At 42.1% G+C, this 17184-nt stretch overlaps 2 protein-coding genes across 4 annotated transcripts in view; both read left to right on the top strand.

The window, feature by feature from the left end:
• The window catches only part of dock8 (dedicator of cytokinesis 8), a 54055-nt gene extending 50530 nt beyond the window's left edge, over positions 1-3525 (top strand). For both annotated transcript variants that reach the window (XM_086206383.1, XM_086206382.1), the window contains exons 47-48: positions 863-1033; positions 1860-3525. In XM_086206383.1, coding sequence (XP_086062509.1) covers positions 863-1033; positions 1860-1911 — 223 coding nt within the window. In that variant the 3' untranslated portion in view covers positions 1912-3525. The remainder of the gene's footprint in view (positions 1-862; positions 1034-1859) is intronic.
• An 859-nt stretch (positions 3526-4384) lies between these two features.
• Positions 4385-17184, top strand: part of aopep (aminopeptidase O (putative)) — a 75477-nt gene continuing 62677 nt past the window's right edge. For both annotated transcript variants that reach the window (XM_086206381.1, XM_086206380.1), the window contains exons 1-6: positions 4385-4444; positions 5273-6049; positions 6295-6464; positions 7652-7880; positions 8715-8928; positions 9712-9836. In XM_086206381.1, coding sequence (XP_086062507.1) covers positions 4434-4444; positions 5273-6049; positions 6295-6464; positions 7652-7880; positions 8715-8928; positions 9712-9836 — 1526 coding nt within the window. In that variant the 5' untranslated portion in view covers positions 4385-4433. The remainder of the gene's footprint in view (positions 4445-5272; positions 6050-6294; positions 6465-7651; positions 7881-8714; positions 8929-9711; positions 9837-17184) is intronic.

Genomic DNA, 17184 nt, shown 5'->3' with positions numbered 1-17184 from the left:
CTCCTGTCCTCTTCCATATTTACTGTACACCCTTACACAACAATTCCATTTCCAAATCACCCCCCATTCAAGCCTGAGAAATCCACTCTGACATGCGTTTGTAATCGTCCAAGCCTCTCTGGTTTCCTGCAGACTGGTCTGGATGTCTTGACGGAGGACCGTCGGGAGATACCTGCCTGCTGTCCTGAATTCAGTTCTAGAACCTGCGATGCTTCCTTTGTAAAGGAACACACCATCTTTTATTAAAAATGCGCTTACTGTCCATCATATTTAGTGCAAGCAAGTGGATAGATACCCTTCTCTGTGCATGCCTTACCAAGCTTCAGTGGACAGCTACTTGTTAGCTTAGCTGCAATGAAATCAAATGATCAAATGAACTTTTCTCCAAAGTGGTCTTTTCTGATGGCGATCGCAAGTGCGGTTGAGAGGATAGAAGGGTACAGTATCTACCTGCTCCTCTGGCTCTAAAAAAGATGGACAGTATGCTTATTTCCAAAAAAAAATTGAAGTGTTCCTTTAACATGAGATATTTTCCTCCTTCACTTATAACTCCATTTGTCATTTAGAGTATAGTATATCACATTCTAGTAGACGTAGATGGAAATACCCAGTGGGCATATAGGGGTTCCCTACAGTCAAGGACATTGTTCATTAATTTTCTGGCATGCAAAAGAGTCTAATTAAAGCCAAGTGGTTCCAGGATGCAGTTGAAACGGTGCAGTGGGTTTCTGAAGGCTAGAGGATAGAGAGGGGATTACTGCTGGATGGGTTTGCATGGAAGCATTGTTGAAGCTGTGTATGAAGGAGTACATTCAACTCTCTTCACATCGTGAGACACTCCACTTTTCTTTCCATCCTGCAGGTGTGGTGAGGCAGTTGAGAAGAATAAGCACTTGATCACATCGGACCAGAAAGAGTACCAGCAGGAGCTGAAGAAGAACTACAACCGGCTGAGAGAGAACCTGAGGCCAATGCTGGAGAGGAAGATTCCTGAGCTCTATAAACCCATCATCAGACCTCGGCTGGAGAACAGGTAAACACACCTGCCAAGTCAAACAAGCCCGTACTATTTTGACAAGAGGAACTGAGGTGACAGAAAACACAAAAATTGATCTTTTTAGTTGCTCTGTGTAAGCACTGCTCCCAAAGGGAAGCGAGAACAAATGGAAGTGAGCAGAGATCCATTTGTTCTGTCTGTGACACTTCTATCCAACATCGATAGCTGAACTAGAGCCACGCTGCACGTACGGAGAGTTGAGCAGTGCCACAGCTCAACTGCCCTCATGTTTTAGTAAATACAGATGTCTCATTAAGTACCTAAAAGTTTTTAATCAAAACATAATGTCAACTGGAAAGTCATATAGAATTATGAATAATAATGTGTTTTAATATTTGTTCTGACATTTCTTGGTTCTTTTTTTTTACTTGTAATTGTTGTGAAGTTTAAATAAATCCTCCAATTATAATAATTTAATGTACAGTGAGTCGTGAAAATGAAAATATTTAGTGTAATTTGTCAACTAGTCCTAGACCTGTCCAGGATGAACCCCGCCTCTCACCTGAAAGCCACTGGGATAGGCTCCAGCCCCCTCCCCCCCGACCCTTAACAGGATAAGCGGAAGTAAATGGATGGATGGATGGAATGGAATGGAATGGAATGGAATTTTTGTTATAGACTAACGTTAACATTAAGAAATCAGTATGCTATACCAGGAAATCACACAAATGACTTTATTGGTGATTTGATGATGGAATCGTTTCTCTCCCTCTGTTTCTACCATTCCTTCATTAACCCCCGTCCTTTTGTCTCCATCTTTTCTCCCCTTCTTCCCCCCTCCTCTGGCCGTTCTTTCTCACAGGGATTCCTTCAAACGTTTGAGCTTCCGTAGGGCTCAGGAGGAAATCTCATGAGGTGCGATTGCACGTTCGAGATCCAGCGCTACGAAGAGGAAAGCGAAGGGGGGGGGGGGGTTGTCTGTCACAAAACCAAACGAGGGGAAATGAGATAAGATGAAACAGGGAAAGGAAACTGCTGGTGGTACCCTTGTACCTCTTTGCACAGCACGTGTCCATGACGGAAGATTTGCATCCATTTCTCACAAAAATAAAACCCAGCAGTGTTTATAAATGACATCTGCTGTACGTTCATTTTTATGTTCCCGAGAACATAAAGATAAGAGGGAGGAGAACGTCAAACAGCTTATTGAGCATTTCACTGTAAAATCTGCAGATGCATCTGCGCTGTTGATCTCCTTTTTTAAAAAAAAAAAAAAATCAAAACTGCAAGTCCTAAAAATGCTGCAAATATTTCCTCTAGGTTGGGGGTTTCTCTCTGAGGTCCCTGCTGGCCCAGGACCTGTACGTGTGCCAATAATGCCGGTGTCCTATGTGCTTGTACATGTGTGAATAGATGTGCATTTATAGATAATGTTTGAAGAGGAATATTTTAGTGCCATACTGGAGACACTTGTGTACGAAGTGGCAATAATAAAGTATTCTGTCATGTGTTAAAGGGCCTTTGAAATTCCACTCTGCAAGAACGCAGCGAGAGTGTAGATGGATTTGTACACTGGAAAAATAGATGCAATGTCCTGTGTTTAATTTTAAGACCGCTCCCTTTTTTTTAAAAATGCTTTTTAGACACACAGTACTGGGCCATGTAGCAAATAGAAGAGTTTAACTTATTATAGACTGCACATGTCTAAATCCACAGTTTGTATATAGTGCAGGTATTTACATTAGATAATTATGCAGATGTTTACAGGGGTATGAGAAACTATTTTGAATTTTACTTTGTGGTAATTTTTTTGTTTTTGTTTTTTAGATCGTAGCAATAATGATTGGAAAAAACATAATCCAATAGACTGGACTGAGTGACTGAGTGCACTGTAATCTCAGTATATTCCAGCATCTTCCTGTTTGTAAATAGGCCTACAGTATGCACAGTGCCAAATTGAACTCTTTCCTTATTTAGTTACTTGCAAAGAGACAGCAATATTTTGAATAGTTACTCCGTATAACCTACTTTGCAATGTGACTCATATTTATTCTGTGTGTCAGAATACATTCCAGAGGAGACATTGACAACAGCATTGCAGTTTTTAATGCCAACAATCTGATTATTATTTTTTGTGTTTCTTTTTTTGACATTATTCATCAGCTCATTTCTTATTGCAGTTCACGCTGTATCTCATTTCAAAGCTATATTTCATGTACATTAATGATGTTTGCTTTTTTGATCCATGTTTCCGGGCACATTGGTAAATTATAGACTGTCTTTGTAAAAATGGCTGAATACGATGTTAATGTTCTCTAGATTCACGTTACGTACAATTTTCCACTAAAATGTCCACCTCTACCCACCTTAGATGCCTCAGTACACTCTTGAAAGACATCCCTGGGGCATTCAACCACTGGAAACTGCATTTATGTTTCTTTTCATGTTCATATCTGTTGTGTTTTATGAAATGTGTAATTTTAACTGCATACAATGCTGGTGAAGTACCTGAATAAAATGTAATATAATCCACATATGTGTGACAGTAGTGTGGATTATTATGGTAAAACTAATTATTTTTGCTGACAGTTCCAGTAGACTAAAAGCAGAGGAACATTCTGCATGATGTAATAAATAGGTAAAGGTACTTTGAAAGAGTTGGTGATCCCTTGGTGCTGCTCTCCTTTTTAAATTAACAGGCTGCAATTTTTAAGTTACATAATTGCCACGTTTTTCCGTTATTTTCTATACAATTTTTTTTCTCGAAAGTAACAAATAACTGATTCAGATAAATATAGTGGAGTAAAAACGACATTTCCTTTGAAAAACAGCGGAGTTAAGGTAAGAAGTTCCTTAAAATGTAAATATTCAAATATAAATGGAATATATGCACATAATTGGACGGCGTACTTGTCTGAGTAAAAGTAATTCCTTTCATGACTGATGACTTGGCATGATAAATCATGGTATCATAAAGGCACTAGGTAAATAATACATTACATGATACATTTAATTTAAAAAAAACTTCTGCATCAGACTTGTACTTACATGCATATTTTGCCATCCTTCGAACAAGATTCACCTGATTATACAAAAAAAAAAAAAAGCGAAGGAAAGACCATAACCCAAGAACCCGAGGAAAGCAAAGAACTACAATTTGCTGCAGTCGCCTTTATTATGACGACATCAATGCTCGACTTTAACTAGTTTGGAGTCTCCCTTACAATGATGTGCATGCCATTCAAGGCAGTCAACATTGGGTGGATGTTAAACGCGTTGTTAGATGACGGGTGAGGAGAAACTTCGACGGAGACTCCGGTGAGAGGAAAGAAACTACAATTCTGTGCAGTCGCGTCGATATGACGACATCACCGCTCGACTTCGAATCAGGTAGCGCTTTTTCTTCACAGCACACGTAGTTGTGGTGCTCAGCGGCATGTTTATCAGGTGACTTTGACGTGTATCTCTGCTGGAGCCAAACGGTGAATTCATTGATACCGCTGCCGTTGGTGCGACGGTTGTTAAAAGAAAGAAAAGAACGAAAGAAAAGACAAAAGACCACGTAAAGTTGTCTCGAACCCTCCTGCATATCCTCAGTTAGCCTGCAGATCCACACTGTGGAGTGTTAAATCAAGATGAACTTGTCTTTGAGACGTATCGGAGCTGTCATTCAGACACGATCCACCGCATAACTGCTGTCAAACCTGCATATTAGTACTTGTGTCAAAACGCACTGTCTCTGAAATATGGAGCATAACTTGAGGAAAGGATGGCAATAGCACATTTGTGGTCCATCTGTTGCAGGCAAAAACAAGCAGGGACACTGTAATTTGCTCTGTGTCCTGACCTGTTACATTTTAAATTGCCTCGTAAAGATAAATATGCAAGTTAACAAACTTTTCTCTGGTGTCAAAGCCACGGGCAACCCATCTGCCGGCTCTAACCTGGAGCCGCATTCTTTTATTATTACACGATAAGAAAGGTGAAGTGGGTCAGAATACTTCTGATAGTACAGTGTCTGCATTTTCCTGGAACTGTAGATGTTATCTCATTTGTCTGTCTACTTAAAAAAAATAAATAAAATAAAAAGATTTCCTGTTCCAAAGTATCTTACCAACTTTGCATGCTCTAATTAGATATTATAAAAAGACACTATAAAGTAAAGTTGAACAGCTAATGAAGGGGGTTTAGTTTAGTTTTTCTGCTGCTGGGCTTCATTACTGAATTTACATAATTTTGTTGGCAACTAAAATTCCTCTGCCGATTCTCTTCTAGGCTCAGACTCTTTGAGAAACTCGACATGGAGCCAGACGAGGACCTAAATCCCGATAAAGATGACCTTCCCCTTCGTGCCAATACCAACTACATTCTCGTCCGGCACTACGCCCTGGACCTGACTGTTCACTTTGATAGGAACGTCATCAGTGGTAGTGTGGTTCTGTTCCTGGAACCTTGTTCTGAATGGGAGTCCTGCTCTCAGGCTGGGACTGACCTTGGAGCTGCAACTCAGGAGTCTATCTGTAGATTTCAGGAAGCAATGAATAATGATGGAGCAAGAAACTGGGATCAGACTGGAGTCGGTACAGCTTGTGGAGATCAGGGGGAGTTTAGTGGGAGTTCTTCGTCCTCACGGCGGTGGGAAAGTAGCCATGCTGGTGATTTCACCTTAGTGCTGGATTGCTGTGACCTCGTTGTGTCAAAGGTGGAAGAAGTGGACGTCACGTCTGTGTCAGCCATGTCTTGCCACCTAGCAGAGGTCTCCTCCGAGGGGGCAGAGGTCTCCTCACTGCACCCACACACACCACTGGTTCAGAATGTTATAGCCATGCCCTCTTCCCAGTGGAGGCAGCAGCACCAGCTCTACTCTCAGTGTAGCTGTGCACCTGGTGCTCAGGATGGCGGCTCGCTGCAGTTCCACACAGACCGCTGGAGTCTACAGGTGTGGAGGAAGGGGGTCTCATCCCCTCAGGAGTTTCCTAGAGCCCTCAGGATCTGCTATGAGACGAAGTCGACGGGGGGCTCGGTGAGGTGGACCAAAGACCAGGACGGCAAGTAGGTCACAGCTCCTAGTATGACCTAAAGAAACTGGCAACACGTGAAATACCACTTCTTAATTTTACGGTGCAATATTCTGAGCTCAGACGTTGGAGGAGAATACTACAAACTAATTAATTCACAGAAATTCATGCCTCGGGTTATTATAGTCTGTGTGTGGATGCTTTTACATGTGTATTCTGTGGATCCTTTGAGTATTGAAATGAAGGTTGTTTATAGTTTACCATTGTTTACCCTTCCAGGGCATGTGTTTACACTGCTGGTTCGCCCATCAACAATCGAGCCCTCTTCCCCTGCCAGGAGCCGCCTGTTGCCATGTCAACATGGCAGGCAACAGTACGGGCCCCGAGCGATTGTGTGGTTTTGATGAGCGGGGAGGAGCAGGTGGTACCTATTGAGGATGGGGACACATGTAAGCTTTAATTTCACACACCTTTAATGAGAATCAGCAGAAAAATACAGCTTGTGCTTATTTGAAATGAAAGTAAATTATAGGGAGTTTTATGTGGGACACACTGCTATAATCCTTTTAAACTGTATTTTATATTTTATAACGACTACCATGACGAAGACAGTTTTGCTTTTTGTTAGATTAAAAAAAAAAGCTTTTTGTGGAAGTAATACAATGTGTAGAAAATTAGAAATAATGCACCGCAGCTGTATGTCTCCCCAATGTGTGCTGTCACAAAGACGTTGACCTTTAACCTTTTCAACACAAAAATCATTTCCAGTTCATCCTTGTGGAAGAAATTCCCTCAAGGCAGTCCTGAGAAATCACATTCCTATGAGGGGACGGTGACCTTGACCTCTGATCTTTGACCAACAATGTCCTTTCAGTTCATCCTTGAGTCCAAGTTGACGTTGGTGCATAATTGAAGAAATTCTGAGATATTGTGAAAACGAGAATGGGACGTACGTAAGTAGGGACAGACAACCCAAAAATGTCCCCCTCTGTCAGCATCGTGAAGGCCTAACAAAGCATCATGTTATTATTGGTACCAGAAATCAGGAGTGGTATTTGCATTGGTATTAAAAAATGCCAAATGTGACTATTAAGTTTTTCCAAGCCTCGCAGGCTCCACATCTTTTTATTATTATTATTATTTATTTTATTTTTTTTTGGTGATACAAATTGGCCTCATTTTGTGCTCACTGATGGCGGTTTTCATGGATGGAAAAAACATCTTAGCCAATCAGCGCTGTGTAAGCAGGATTAAGAATGACAGCAGCATCTTCTTGTGTCAGAGCCAGAAAATGAACAAAAACAAGAGAAATTCTGCAGAGAGGCCAACGAGACTGGATGAGACGAGTGCAGCTGCGAATACTGTTGCCTGTCAGTAGATTTAACAATGCTGAAATCAGCACACTTTCTGATTGCGAGGAAAGAATTACTGCTCGAAGCAACCAGTGCTGTGACTTTGTAGCATCAACTGGTTATGACATTGGCAGTCTCCCATCATTGATTGGTTATGGTTAAAAATGCCTCCTCCCTAGCGAAAACAAGCCATTGCTCTCTTTCCATTCTCTCTTTCTTTCATGGAAGCTGATCCCTACTTGTCGCTAATGAATTTGCAACCGCTCGTCTCTTACCCTCTGCAGGTCTCTTAATCTGGAAATACTACGTCACTATGCCCATGCCTGCCTCCACCTTCACCTTGGCAGTGGGCCACTGGTGCCAAGTCACTGCTGAAATTCCCCCATTGGAAAAAAGGTTTATGGACAGGACGGATTGCAGCGTGAGGCCTAAACTTGGGGCTGGGGAAGAGAAGTCTGGGCTTGAAAGTTGCACCAGTGACGTAGTAAAGGGCTCTACGCTCCAGACTGGCAGGTATTTTGTTATTTTTACTGTGTTCTTTTCTTCTTGTAAGACCTCCTCCTTTCCAGATGTTATTAACCTTAGTCTGGCCTTTCAACATTCCGTGGCGAAACTTTCCTTTCACCCTACCAAAAATGTTGCAGGTGAAGTGAGGGTGATGGGCAGGGTGAGGCATTCAATCTGCCTTTTATGACAAGTACATACAAACTAATACTGGAGCACAGTGGGTCCAGTGCCTAGCAGAAATTATCTTTGGAGACCAAAAGGTAATGTGGACATAAATTTTATAGAGCTACAGGATATTGAATGGAGGCTTGGGCATTAGAGAGCTGGCTTGCTGTGGGCAGGGTAGGGAAGGGCTGGGGTCTCCTCTCTACTGCCCAGCAGGTTGGTGTGTTTGCCAGTGGTTTCCAGTAATCCACCACCTCCCCTCATGGTTTTCCTTCTGCAGCAGCCCAGCCGTAGCCTGCTGCCGACCCAGGAATCTCCCACTACAAGGAAGGCCTTTATTTTCAGTGAATGACTGGAAGGAAACTTGGATGATGCTTCAACCCTTGGAACAGTTCTGATTCTGAGGATGGAGTTGGTGTTGGATATTGGATTTAAAATGAATGAGATTGCGTGTTGGAACCTCAATATTTTTGGGAGCACTGTGGTTTGCCTTTGTGACGTATATATTCCATATTTCCATTGCTTTCATTTCCACCCTCAGCAAATACAGGAGACATGGTGGAATTTTTGTTCCACTACCTATAGCACAGTATATGCTTACAAAAAGAAAATTAATTAAATTGTCTCTATTAACCTTGGATTAAACTTTCCTTCCCCTTTCTTAATCTCTTACAGGGGAGACCACACCGCTTGCTCAGACTCTGCATTCTGTTACTCTTCCCTTCAGGATGAGAGGTTCTCTGTATCTGATTATTCAGGCGTGGTGGATGACGGCATCTCTTGTTCCCATGGTGACTACCCTTGCCGATTTACTGAGCGGTCTGTGAGGTCCCAGCGGGTGATTCCACACCGTGTTTTCGCCCCCGTTAGCCTACTGCTAAAGGCCCAGGTGGAGTTTTTTTTTTTCTTCAGACAACCACAGAGAATTGAGATAATTATATTTCATATTATAAGAAAAGACAGCTAGATACTTTAAATAGGAATTTATGTCTTGAATAGCATATAGAAGTATTAAGTCAAAGGTCAGTTCCCTCAGTTCCAAGCTGCTGAAGCTTTTGCCTCAGTTGACTTTTACTTCCTACTTATATATAACGATGTTGAAGTGTGAATGCATGTTCTGCTAATGCAACTAATCTGGAAACTTTTTGCGGCCTTTCACTTCTATCTTTGTTTTTTCGATGTGGTAATCACATTGTTACGATAGTCTCAGCTTTTCATATGGAATGTCACATTTTTCCTTTGTGTTTGAATGCAAGTGGAGGAACTAGAGGCAGCTCCTATATAGCCAAGTTAGCTAAAAAGCACTTGAAGGCTAACATTTTTTCGACTAACTTGGCTTACATTTCTCGATGAGTGTAATAGGCCTTGAGGCTAAGGAGCTGGTGATGTAAATTAGTAAATGAAAAGGCTGACAAAAAGAGAAGGCCCCTGCTTATGTCAATATTTCAATCAGATATAAAAATGTATATGGAAAAACTGCAAAATTTAAGTGTATTATCTTATCATCCACTGAAATACTGAGCTCCGTAGGCTCCACCATGTCTGAAAACACCATCAAACATTTCACAATTCATGAACTCAGATCTTTCAGAAAAACATTCCAATGCCATGAATAGCACAAGATGGGGGTATTTTACTTTATAAAATAAATGTGTTGCTCTCCCTTTTTTAGATGGGAATCTTTCCACTGTTGCCACGATGTTTAGAAGCAGCCCACACTGTACTGGGGGTTCATCCCTTTTCACGCCTTGATGTTCTCATGGTCCCAGCTGGGTTCTCCAGTCTGGGCATGGCCAGGTAATTACACATGGATCTTTGCAAGAAAGGGGGAATATGTAGGCACGGCTGCCAAGTAGAGATGGATAGTGTTATATTTCTTTCACGTTTAAAAGAAAAAAAATCATTAACATCTGGCTTTTGTCATCTGTGGGAAAGTATACAGTCAGCATTCACTCCCTGGTTAAATGCAGCAGTCATGGGTACTTAGGGCTCCCGCTCCAGAAATATAACATGTAAGCGGGCACAGTAATTTTCTCACCTTTTCCAGTGTGATCCATTGATATACGTTGCCTGTGCACATACACAATAAACACACCCCTCACCCAACACTGCTGCTTTTCGTACAGTCTGGGGAATACACAGCCTGACAAGTTCATGATAACTATGCATGCTAACTAGCTGCCCCGCAGGCTAGCTGAGCGGTACTCAGGGCTGTAAGAATGAGCATACTCCCCCAAAAAGTTTTAAAATCCCTATTGACCGACCTGACTTGGCGTTTAAAATTTAAATATGTGCGAGGAGACCATTTTTAAAGGTCAATAATATATATTTGAAGTGAAAAGAAAAGTTAAGAACAGTTAAGCTTTGCCACAACAAAGCTACATGCAAGCACAGCTAATTCTTTAATCTTCTGCCTCCGGTTTGTCTTTATTTTTTTCAACATTTCTGGAGCATGATTTATGGCATACTTCACATTTAAAATCCCCCTCACTCTGTCTCAATCTGCTTTGTGAAAGATTTATTTTTTCCCCCAACTTAACCACTTTCAAATTCTAGCCTGAGGGACTTTCCTTCTGACCTGCTAGCATGGCGATTAAGAGATGATGTGTTTCAGTTGTGAAATGTAGACGGAAGGCTGCCACCACTGAAATAGCTTCAACAAACATAAGTGACATGAAAAATACTCATGTAGATCAACAAAGAAAGACAACATCTAAGCACGTACAAATTGGGAGACAAATTGGGGCCTTTTTTTTTTAGCCTTATCCCATTCTTCTTTCATTGTCCCATCAGTAATCCCATTGTGTTTTTAACACACCTCTTATTCCTTTTAAAAGCAATGTGTTCTTTGCTTTAATGAATTCCCGAAGTTTAGATTGTGTTTTCCTCCAAAGCTTTATATTTATTTTGTCCTTCTTTTTTTCCCCACAACCTCATAAAACTAAACTCCGAAGAAAGAGGTGGCGTCCCTCTTCTCTGGGATGCCAGTAAATATTCTTCAGGTTTTTTTTTCCCTTCATCATGACTTTCAGGTGGTCTGCAGGTTTTCCGCTACACCCTAGATCTGTGTATTCTTCTGTGTATGTTGTGTGCGTGCAGTTTTAGTTGAGGCCTGGCTGCAGATGTGTGGGCACAAACAGTAGAGAGGCAGATTTACTGTACTATACACTATAGATAATTCTGTATCAGTCCCCCCTCCCTTCTTTTTTTTTTGCCATCCACTGTTTTTGATCATTCATCTAATTTCATCTTCCAGTCTTCCACCCCCTTGCATTTACCATCCTTCTCCGTCCTCTCTATGGTCGATCGCTCTTCGATATGGCCTGTAGCATTCTGCCTAGTGATAGTTTGTCTGGAAATCAAATTGTAAATTTTTGTGTAATACAGTTGGCATATGGTATGTCTGTTGATATGACTGATACCCTGCCGGTAGCCGTACCAATGAACTTAAACTTGGAAACTGAGGCAAAATGAAGACTGTCAATGTCTGGCCTTGCTGATTAAGTAAACTGATTAAGGCAGTCAGTGTCTGCGGTCTCCAACCACAGCCTCTTTTTCTCTCTGTTTGCCATTCTCTTCTCCCAGCGGCCTCCCTAGAGGAAAAACTATACCCCAGGCAGGATATGAGCTCATATATGAATGTGTTCTGTGTACATTTCTGATTTTATAGCAAAGAATTATCCCAATCAGAGATACTTTGAGGGACAAGATTGATCACAGTTTGGATCTACTTCTCAACTTTGTATATTTCTAGCAACAAATTACATGGACTGTACTTTGATCTTAAAAAAAAAAAAAAAAAAGATTCCCCTCATCTTCTGAAAATCACTCTCCATGCTGTATTTATTTTAAACATAAATCAAATGCTAACACAGAGGCTGTTCTGCTATGGCTGTTGCTTGACAGACGTTTTCTTTTCCCTACGAGAATAGCTCACGGGCACTTATCCCTCTTTGCCTTGGCTGCTTAAACTCCAGCTCGCAGCAGATGACAGAGAAGAGATTTAGGGCCTTCATTAAGCCTCAGACAGCACCTGCATTGACTCCCTATAAAACTCTGCATGGGTCTTTCAACCCTATGTCATCTCACTGATTCCTCCCCTCGGTACGGGTGGTTTGGTCCTGAATGCCCACGCACTTAACCGCAGGGTTGCACCACAGAAAGACGGCGAGGTCAACCAAAATGGAAGCGTAGATTGAGATGGAGATGAGACAAAGAGGCGGGGTTCACAACAGGCCAGCAGACCCCCAGGATGTGGGAGAGGATGTGTGGATTATTCCCAGCAACAAAAGCCATTAGTCCCTGGAAGGACTTCAGAGACTGGCGCTATTTAATCTAGAGATTGGGAGGTATGTGGGCCCCAGTGGTTGGGACGGAGCCAAACTCAAATTTTGTGCAGTGCCCCAGTGGAAACAGCAGGAGCGGAGGGGCTGTGGGCCAAGGGGCAGTGGCAAGGAGGCATGAAGCTGCTGTAGTGTGATACAGAGAAGGGAGGGGAGAGGCAAAGCAGGGGAGAGGCAAAGCAGGGGAGGATTCACAGCGGTGTGAAGTTTTTATACTCAGATACAGACAGGGAGGGCAGGAAACTGGAGATTAAGAAGTCAAGTAAGGGCAGGTCTGCATTCAAGCAAAGGCTTTGCCACGTAGTCTGTGTACCCACAAGGCTTTCTGATAGACACACACACACACACACACACACACACACACACACACACACACACACACACACAAAAGAGTCTTCTGCAAAAATAGGCACGAAGCCAGTCAGCAGTTTATAGGATTTACCAGTTTTAGCTTATTTTATGTAACTATGAGAGCATCAGTGAGTTATGTTTCAACATAATCCTTGTTGTGCTTTGACTGCAGGAGTTCCTCAGCGTAGTTAATCAACAGATGGTTATTAACCTGCAGCAGGCGCACTCTAAGTATATGCCAAACAGTCTCTCTGTGTCACTGCTACCCGTCTCTGTCCATCGTTCAGCTGAAGCTGCACCGAGTTGCAGTACCTCTCCTCTTGTTATTTGTTAAAATTTGATGATCTGGTAAGAGAGAGAAAGAAAATACATTGTCGTTAAACACTGACAGAGGAAAAGGGCTGAGGAATGTGTCAGAGCACAGTTTTGGAATCCCTCAAAGAAAATTCTGTTCCCAGTCTGTATTAAAAAGCTATTAAGGGACATGGGAATGTTGTGCACTGAGGCTTTAGATATAATAAATCTGCTGCATGTTGTGATTGTCAGACCTCCCATGAATATTAGTAATTAGTTAAATGCACTAGTGTGCACAAGCTTTTTTTTTTTTAACAATATGCATTGCATTAGCTCATTTTATCTTTTTTTCAAACAAATGCGTAATCTCATCCCATCGCGACCACGTCATTTGGTTCCGACTGGGAGTGACAGGAAGGGCACGGCGTTTCCTCTCTCTCTCTCCCTCTTTGAAGCTGAAGTCCTTCTGTCCCAAAGGGCTGGCTGGACTTGTAGAACTAATCAGATATCACTGTGTTTGCTATGTGGCCAAAAGAGGACATGTCTGACGTCTCTGAGAAGAGTGGTGGTTTCCCCACATTTCGTTGAGCAATGACACAAGTGTTGAAACGGGCCTTTTAGTCGAGGGTGGGTGACGTGGGTTTTGTTTTTGCTTCACTGTCGACAGGCAGATTCCTGTGCTTGTGTTGGTATGAATGCATTTATTGTTCCAATAATGGTGGTGATGTGTATTTAGTGTGATGTCACCCAAATTCCACACAGACAGTTTACTCCTGGGGTTCTTTTTTTATTGTGAAATTGACACTTTTTTTGTCCATAAAATGTGTTTTTCAAATATTATGAATTTGCAAACGAGCAAGATTGGTGTGTTTTTGTTATTGGTGTTCCTGTTTTTTCAGTGCCCGATGAAGGGAGGGCTGCCCCGCCCCTCTTGATGGCTGGCTCTGATAAAATCACACACACGCACATAAATGTAAACATATCTGTGTCTCAGCACGTCTCATTACTCCTCTATCACTGGTTTCCTTGATTGTAGCTGTTATTTCAAGCAGACCTACATAAACACATTGCGCATACAAGCTACTGCGAAAATAGTTATTAGACATCTTCAGTGATACACGTAATTAAATTCCCCATCTTCTTGTTTTGATCAACTAATTTTTGGCAAGTCAAACATGGTTTCTGCCTGAACAAATTCAGAGAAGAAGGATCATATAGTGTTGTACCTGCCAAGTGAGGCGGTATAGCTGTCGAGGCGCTAGGTACAAGTTATGAGGGGTGTACACCTCTTGACCTCACTAAGTGGCACTGGAGGATTTTCAGCTTGACTTCAGTTGACTGCATTGTTTGTTTATGGTCTATCAGGAAGTTACATTGGCTATTGGTCTCCTCTGGGAGGAAGTAGGGAGCTGGAGTGCCGGAGGGACTCCAGCTGGATAATCCCCTGCTGCCATGAAACTCTTTAGTATCTGCCCTCTGAGCTCTTTTTCATCTTTTATAGGACCAGACCCATGAGCCTTGATTGTAATGCTGAGATGGGGTGGGGGTAGGCTGGGGGGCTGCAAGTGCATTCTAGAGGAGCTCTAAAAATAATAAGGAGCTTCAGTGGCACCTCTGGCTGTGCTGATGTCCTACCTAAGCAGGTGCTCTTCACACGCGCCTTCAGCTGACCAATCAACGTTGACTTTGCTGCTTCGTAATAAAAGCTAATTGAAAAAAAATGAAGCGTTACTTTTATTTTGAGGAAATGTAAGTACCGTTTATAGTTTTACAAAGATTCATTCCACGAATAGTGACAGCCATCATCAGCTGCTTTAAGGCGTCAGTCACAGACACTTTCAAGTGGATTACTTGTTGTAACGGAGATGCAAATCCATGACAGGCTGAGTCAAACAGATCAAACCTAGAAGTTGTGATGCAAGGATGCGGTATTATGTTATCCTAAAGGCCTCTCACAGCTGTTTTCTCATGTAAAAATCCCCCTTGGAACGAAGTCCAGACAGTTGCACTTTCAAACATGTAGCAAACAACAAATTGTCCACGTCAGACACTTCCTCACCTGCTGGATGTTCTCCATTTGGCTCAGACCTGGTTAGAGTGTGCAGGAGGCAGGACATGATGCAAAAGGTACACTGTGATTACGGAGGCACTCAGCCGCTCACAAAGAATTCTCCAGACAATGACCTGTTCTATTCACACATGGGCTTAATCAGACATTACACAGACTGTACTAGGGAGCTGGAGGGGTAAAGTCTGTTTAATGTCTGGTCCGATTGATTTGGACATTTGTGTTCTCGCGTACAGCTCCTCTGGGTAATGTCTAGAAAGGTTTAGGTTTGCTAAAGGGCCAGAGAATCTTAGTCAGTGGAATCCATGCGTCTGTGAAGAATGGATCCATCTATAGTTCTGGACAGTTTCAGCCTCTTCAGTTGCTGTCTAGATTTCGGGACCATCTGTGTTTCGCATTGATGCGAGTACTAAAGCAGTTGTGCAGGGATTGAGCTGCATGATTGATGGCAGAGCAAAAGTAGATCAGTGTATTACCGCACAAGTGTTTGTAAATTGGCATTTTAGGTTACAGGGGTCGAAATCTCCCGTGTCAAGAGTTTGGTCAAGAGTTATCCAGTGGAGGAAATAAGCTTATCTGGTGAGTGTTGTTTCTCTATGTGTCTGGCCAAGAAGACAGATGAGAACTCACCCAGTGAGTAGTATGATCTTCACTGCTGTTGGTTTTATTACACTGCAAACCAGCACTATCATCTATCAGTGGTTTAAAAAGGTGTAGTCTGATTTCCTATATGCTACATGTACTACATATAACAAAATATCAATACTAGGAATGAACGTTATTGGATGTCTTGCCGTATTCAATATGCTGATATAATCTGTAGAATAACAAGTTTATGTGATATTTACATTCGGATAAACTTTTATTTGCATTGTGATTATTCTTATTATTATTATTATTATTACTATTATCCCTAATCAATACTGCGATAACTCACAACACCTCCTGGTGCAGTACATTATGGATATACTGCAGTCAATTCTGCATATTTATATTAAAACAAGTGGTGTTATAAAGGCACCCCCATTGCCATTTTGACAGATCTTTGAGAAGGTTTTGACAAGAAATATTTTCTTTGTCAATATATGGATATGCTGTATTGTGATGCTATCATTACCTTGGGCAGAGTACCTTGCTATTGTATAGTGAGTATTGTGTCCTTGCATTGCAAGTCTGTATTGGTAGAGAATAGATTGATTGACTGTCTTCCTCCACAGGAACAGGGTGCTGGCTCTTAGTTTACTGTAGCGCTCCACCTTCTGCTCATTAGCTCGTTGGGATTGGCAGTATTTGTACACTCATTTGCTCTCAAAAAAAAGGCAGTGAGAGTTGTCATTAATCCTGGATGTTTAGGAGTCTATTTCAATTCTTGCTGCAGTGAATTATAGTGAAATACTGCAAATTCATATTAAAAACAAAGACTGCTGAATCACAGCGGCTTTGAACTTACTTTCATTTTCATGGTGACAGTAATGATGAGAATGTGATTTACTCCTTTTTGGTCATGATTATTTTGGCCTCTGGGGGGCATCTGTCGTTTGAACCAAAAGAGATAAAGGAGGGCCATACTACCCCAAATTTATGCTCTGGATGACAACTGATAATAACATCTGAACCTCTTAGCCCCCCCCCCCCCCCCCCCCCCAACACTCACACAAACAAACACACACACACACACACACACACACACCTCTTGTCCTTCTCTCCTCCTTCTGACGTCTCTGTGGGTTTCTTGCCTTTCTACTCTCCTCTCCAGTTTGATCTGCAGAGTAACCCAAGAAGTGTGCGACACAGACCTGCTTTTTCAGAAACCACTTGGGGGGTTCTGAGTGGGAAGCTTGGGATGTGTGTGGGTGTGCATGTGTGGGGGGCCTGGACTTTTTTGGCACGGGAGACAACTGTTAATCAAATAGTCAAGGATGAGGTGTTTCTTTCTTCCTGTCTTGAGTGGATCTCCCCCATTTCTGTAGCCACACAAAGGTGCCTGGTGGGTTGAAAAGGCAGCTCTGTGTGCCTGCACATGGACAGAGGCAGAAGGAGTGTCCTGTGCACACTTTTAAAGTGATTGCAAAGTAGTTAAGATTTTTAC

The sequence above is a fragment of the Aulostomus chinensis genome, chromosome 6, assembly GCF_037954235.1.
Source record: "Aulostomus chinensis isolate RoL2024-O1b breed Wild chromosome 6, RoL_Achi_v1.0, whole genome shotgun sequence".
Lineage (NCBI taxonomy): Eukaryota > Metazoa > Chordata > Actinopteri > Syngnathiformes > Aulostomidae > Aulostomus > Aulostomus chinensis.
Note: the sequence above shows the minus strand (reverse complement) of the source record. Positions and strands in the feature narration are given on the sequence as shown.